Below are 6,324 nucleotides of genomic sequence, written 5' to 3' on the forward strand. Positions count from 1 at the left end.
CTCCAGAATAAAACACTCAGCAGCCTTTGTAAATTGTGGGAAGGGGGTGGGGGGCGGAGAAGAACCACTACCACTTTCCAGAGAGAGAGAAAACAACCCGAATAATCAAATTCAGATGGCCAAAGAAAATCAATGTCACAAACTTCGGCCATAAGCCTGCAGAAACAGAACTACCATTCCTAAACGAACTCCCCTGACTAACCAAGGAGAGGTGAGGCACTAGAATCTTCCCCAGTGTTTTCCCGGTGTGGCTGGAGGTTTTAACTTGCAAGTTGGACATTCTCTCTGACTAAAAAAGAAAAAAAAAACTGCTCCCACACATGCCAAGGCCAAACCAGAGCACAATCAGCTCTCTGAGGTCCTGTATCCCTCCGGTGGCGCAGCCTGCCTTGCGGGGAAAAGTTCAGCAAGGAAATCCCAAGCTGTTGAACCTTTTCTTCTCCAGGTCTCCAGCCCCTTCTCTCCAAGGGGAAACAAGACGGGGCAGGCCTGCGGCTGACTCCTCGGGGAAACCATACACTCCGGGGGGCCTCCAACGCCAGACCCCGGCGCCCAACTCCTTGTCGCTTCCCCCGACAGCTGGGAACCCACAGGCTGGTGTGAGAGGGCCGGAGCAATGGGTAACAAGTCACCTTCGCCGTGAGAAAGGGGGCGGAGACAGGAACCCGAGCTGGGCTCTCCGGGAGGGGCCAGAGGCGGCGGAGCCCGACCCCGCAGCGGCTCTCGGGCTGGTAGGGAGGGGAGGGCCCGCCCCGCCCTCGGCCCCCGCCCCCACTGTTGGGGGAAGGGGCGGGGCGGGGGCTCCGGAGCGCCGCGGACCGAGCGGGGAGGAGGCAGAGGAGGGGAGGGAGGCGGGGCGGGCAGGCCCGGCCCAGCAGCTGGGCGGCGCGACTCACCTCTGCTCCCGGCCTGTGGAGCCAGAGTGGCTAGGATTCCTCGCAGCTCCGACGCGGAGATCCGGACACGCTCCAACCCTTCCGCCATCTTCGCGGCTGCTGCTACAGCTGCAGCTACTCCGCCAGCGCCGCGCGCGCAGCCAGGAAACCACGACGGCCGGGCGGCGCGCGCGCGCGCTCGCCCACCTCCCACCCTTTTCCCCGCCCCCTCCCGCTCTCCTCCCCAAACGACGGTGGCCGCACAGGGAGGAAAGGCGCTGGACGCACGCTCGGCCGCTCCAGAGGGAACCGCCGGGCGGGGCCGGCGGGCGCCGCGCGTGCGCAGAGGTGTGGTCGCGAAGGTGCGCTGAGGCTGGAGGTGGAGGCGCGGCGCCCGGGGTGTGAGGTGAGGTCAGGCCCGGCCGAGCCAGGCCGAGCGAGGCGAGCGTTCGCGGCGGTGACTGCTTTTGCTCTCGTGGTGGCCGTCGAGGACACCGGTGCCGGCATGGGGCTCGGAGTCTGTCCGGGCCTTCTCCATTCGTCTTAGGCCAGGGTCTCTTCGCCACAGGCCCGGACTGGTGCATCGGGCTTTTACTTGGGGACCTTCAAGATCTTGGAGGGTAGTTACTAGTGTGCCCCACCTTTTTTTTTAAAGGTGATGGAACTGAATGTCAGGAACATAGCAGATTGCCCAGGATGACACAATGGATAGTGACCAGAGACTCAAGTCTTTTCCTTTATGGCAATTTATATCCCAAACTTCCTTTTTTTATTTTTTTAAATACAGTATAGATGGCTCTTGCTGAGGGAAGGGTTCTGTGGAAATAAGTCAGGAGGTGTGATGAGGCGATTTGGGAATTTTCTGTATCACTGTGAAGTTTTGGAAAAATTACTTGACTTTCCTGGATCTCAGGTTGATTTCTTTTTGTGTTTTTTTTCATCTTTAAAATGTAACTGGTACTTTACTGTTTGTTCCTGAGCCTATGTTAAGAAGTGGTGCAACTCCCTCTTGCAAGGCTGCTTTCCTCCACCTCTTGCTCCTTCCCAGTGGCACACAGCCTATTGGACCTCTACACCATCAAATAGTTATAATTACTCCTTAGACTGAGTGGGCATAAAAGGTGCAGACAATCTGACAACTTATTCAGTTACTGTTAGGTGGCAGACCCTTCCCCTCCAGAAGGCTAAACAGATGAAAAAAGTCAGTAGACAGCAAAAGAAGGGGAATGATTGGAGTGGACAGAGCAAATGGCATGGCAGTCTTTAAAAACATGAAAGGAATAGGAAAAAATGTTTAAAACTAATTTGATATCACAGTGAAAATTGAACAGAATGTTGGAACATTTTTTTAAAGATGAAAAGTGTGAACAAAGCTTCCCTAGGATAAACATGATCGCCAAATTAACGCAACCGTTTCAGTGAACTGCAGATGAGATATGCCAAAAGTTAAAACCAGCTCAAAAAAAGAATTCAGAGGGGAAATGTAATAGAAAAGAATCCACCTGCCAGTGCAGGAGACGCAGGAGATTCTGGTTCAATCCCTGGTCGGGAAGATCCCCTGGAGTAGAAAATGGCAACCCACTCCAGTGTGCTTGCCTGGAAAATTCCAGGGAGCCTGGTGAGTTACACCCCAGGGGTCACAAAGAGTCGAACAGGACCGAACACACACACGTTGAGATGTGAAGGAGACATGAAGAGTGGATCCAGAAAACTAGGAATCAGATGTGAGTTCAGAAGGTAATAACAACTGACTGAGGAGAAGCAATAATCAAAGCTATAACAGAAGAAAATTTACTAATTTGATGGAAAATTTGAATTTAAAGTTAATTTCAACTCTCAGATTTAAAGGGTTAATGAAATACCAGATAAAAATAAATGAAAAGACAACCATATTTAGACCTGTATCACAATGAAAGCCGAGTTTAAAGAATTAAACTATGTGCTAATATATTTAAGATGTATTTTTTTTAACCAATCGCAGAGGAAAATACAGAGTATGGTTCTGAGAGCAGCAAAACCATTTATTGCAAATATGTTTCTATATAAATATATCAAAAAGGATGTGGAAGAATACATACCAAACTTTTTTAAATGGTTATCTTGGGAATTCCCTGGCATCCCAGTGGTTAGGATTCCTTGCTCTTACTGCCGAGAGCCCATGTTCAATCCCTTGTCAGGGAACTAAGATCTCACAAGCCGTGTGGTGTGGCCAAATAAATTAAAAAATAAGTAATAAGCTACATATTCAATAAAGTTAGAAAATAAAAATAGGAAGAAATAAAGATAAAATCATAAGGAAAAAGAATAACACTTGGTAAATCAAAGCACTCATTCTTCAGAAATAAAGTAATTATGTAATAGACACATTTCTGGCAAAAATTTTTTAAAATCCAAAAGACATCCTATCAAATGCTTCATAGGAAGTGCAAACTTAGCTCATCAGATTTCTGGTTTTCCTCCCAAAATATTCCTTTACCAGCTTTATAGCTCAGTAAATTATACCACCATCTAAGTTGAAACCCAGGAGTTATCCTTGATACCTCCCTCTCCCTCAGTAACCGCATTCAATCCAATATCAAGATACGTCTTTTCTATCTCTGTAGTGGATGTGTGTGGAGTTTATAACTTCAGTATTTTCCCTTTTTTTCCCCTTAAAAACTGCCCCTTACTCTCACTGATAGTACTTTCTCTTTTCCTTTTTCTATTTTGTTTCCTTTCTTTTCTCTTACTCCTTCCTTTTGCTCCTATTTTTCCCTCAGGTGTGCAGATTTCAGGCAGTCATACTTTTTGGTTCACATCGTCAACAAGGCCTTTCTTTTTTCCCTACATTCCAGTTCCCACTCACGTTCCTTCCCTCTTCAGAAGGCACTCTAATGTGTTTGATATATGTCCTTTGAAAATACATGTATCTTTGAATAATATATAATATTGTTTTGTGTATCTGTGTATTTTAAACATACATATTTGATATTGTGTTCTAGAAATCATTGTTTCTTTTTCATGTTTCTGTAAATACTTCTAACTATTGCATGGTATTGTCTTAAATGACCTCATACTCTTGGCCACTGGTCCTGGGCCAAGATGGGCCAACCAGAGTCCCTACCCAGTACTTTTTTAACCGAAACTAAGAAAAAAAGAAAACCCCCTCCAGTGTGGAAGCCATAGAATGCAAAACACAGGAGCTGTCAGCAGCCATGTGTCCTGCCATGTGGAACCAGCTGGTCTGCAGTGAAAAGAATGAAGCCGACATGCAGGAAGCAGAAGAGGTGAGAGACAGAAAGTCCTGGAAAACCTCCAAGTCCCTAGTTCCACTTGTTCCTAATGCTCCATATTCCTGCCCTTTCCATGGTTCAACTTTTCTGGATTCTGTGAGCCAATAAATTCTCATTGCCTCTATCTTGTGCCTATACCAGGTTCAAATTGGGGTTCTATCACTTGTAACCAAGAAGTCTAACTAATTATAATCTCCAAAATTTATGTGTGTCTGTGTTTTTAATTGTAAAATACATGTAACATGAAATATACCATCATGACCATTTTTAAGTGTACAGTTCAGTAATGTTAAGTGCATTCATATTGTTGTACAACCAATCTCCAGAACTCTTTTCATCTTGTAAAACTGATACTATACCCACTGAACAGCTTCCCATCCCCCTGTCCTCCCCACAGCCTCTTAGAACCACCATCTACTTTCTATGAATCTGACTACTGTAGGTGCCTCACATACATGTAACCATATGGTATTTGTCTTTTTCTGATTGACATTTCAGTTAGCATACCCCCAAGTATCATCCATATTATAGCACAAGTCAGAATCTCCTTTTTTAATGCTGAATACAATTTCATTGTGTGTATATACCACATTTTGTTTATCCACTCATCTGTTGATGAACACTTGGGATGCTTCCACCTTTTGGCCATCGCAAATAATACTGCTGTGAACATAGGTGTACAGATATGTCTTTGAGACCCTCCTTGAACTCTTTTGGATATATACCCAGAAATAGAACTGCTGAGTCATATGGTAATTCTATTTAATTATGGGAGGAACTACCATAATGTTTTCCACAGCAGCTGCACCATTTTACATTTCTACCAACAGTGTACAAGGACTCGTTTTTCTAGATCCTGCCAACGCCGGTTATTTTCCCATTTGGGTTTCTTATTTTTTAATAGTAGCTATCCTTGTAGGCATAAGGTAGTATCTCATTGTGGTTTTGGTTTGCATTTCTCTAACGATTAATGATGTTGAGCATCTTTTCATGTGTTTGTTGGCCGTTTGCATATCTTTTTTGGAGAAATGTCTATTCAAGTCCTTCGCCCATTTTTCGGTTGTTTTTTCCAAATTGTATCTTGAAAGATTATTTTTCTTTGCCTCCACTTTCACCATCAAAGCCCCTGTTGTCTTTCATGCGGACAACTGTAGTATTTCATAACTGGATTCCCTGATTCCAACTCTCTTTCCTTTTCATTCATCACAATGTAGCAAGTGATTTTTTGTAAATATGAATTCTTACATGTCACCTGCTCAAAATTCTCCAATGACATTTTTTTGTCAGAGAATAGTGGATTTACAATGTTGCGTTTCTGTGGTACAGCAAAGTGAATCCATTATACATAAAATATATCCACTCACATTCTTTTCCCATATAGGTCATTATAGAGTATTGAATAGAGTTCTCTGTGCTATATCAGTTCAGTTCAGTCGCTCAGTCGTGTCAGACTCTTTGCGACCCCATGAATCGCAGCACGCCAGGCCTCCCTGTCCATCACCAACTCCCGGAGTGCACTCAAACTCATCTGTGCTATATAGTAGGTCCTTATTAGTTACCTAGTTTATATATAGTAGTGTGTATATGTCCATCCCAACCTCCCAATTTATCCCTCCTCCCTCCTTTTCCTCCCTGGTAATCATAAGTCCAATGGCATTTTATTGCTCTTAAAAAAAATTCCGTGAGTCATGGTCCCTTATGATCTAGACTCTGCCAACTTCACTTTCCTTGTCTCTTATCACATTTCCCATTGATCACATTTTCAGATAACATTGATCCTTCAGTTCTTGGAAAATGCCAAGCTCTTCCCCTCCTTAAAGCCTTCACACATTATTATTCCCCCTACCTGAAACACTTTCCCCACTACTCTGCCCATTCATCTTATAGGTCATAATATTACTTCTCAAAAAAAAAGCTAATTATTCACAGAAAAATTAAAATTCACTTTAAAGCCTTTCAATATACTGTCCTATCCTAATACACTTCCCTAAGTTAACACATCAAGGTTGGCAAATAACATATTTAATTGGATTATTATTAAGACACCTGACCAATACATTGTAATCTTTATGAGAAGAGGAACAAGTCTACTTTTCTAAATCTGTATCCCCAGATCAAACAGTATCTGACACACAGAAGGTGCTCAATATTTGTTGAATAAATATGACAGACATGAA

At 44.0% G+C, this 6,324-nt stretch overlaps 1 protein-coding gene across 4 annotated transcripts in view; it reads right to left on the minus strand.

The window, feature by feature from the left end:
• SMG6 (SMG6 nonsense mediated mRNA decay factor) overlaps positions 1–1,105 on the minus strand; it is a 200,047-nt gene extending 198,942 nt beyond the window's left edge. The window contains exon 1 of one of the 4 annotated variants that reach the window (XM_055403438.2): positions 897–1,105. In XM_055403438.2, coding sequence (XP_055259413.2) covers positions 897–984 — 88 coding nt within the window. In that variant the 5' untranslated portion in view covers positions 985–1,105. Of the gene's footprint in view, positions 1–202; positions 386–431; positions 612–632; positions 740–896 lie in introns of those variants that run through there. The other 3 variants (XM_055403453.2, XM_055403447.2, XM_055403459.2) reach the window with 3 other exon arrangements.
• Between the last annotated feature and the right edge of the window lie 5,219 nt (positions 1,106–6,324).

The sequence above is a fragment of the Moschus berezovskii genome, chromosome 20 (assembly GCF_049115385.1).
Source record: "Moschus berezovskii isolate FMDL1 chromosome 20, NW_MosBer_1.0, whole genome shotgun sequence".
NCBI lineage: Eukaryota > Metazoa > Chordata > Mammalia > Artiodactyla > Moschidae > Moschus > Moschus berezovskii.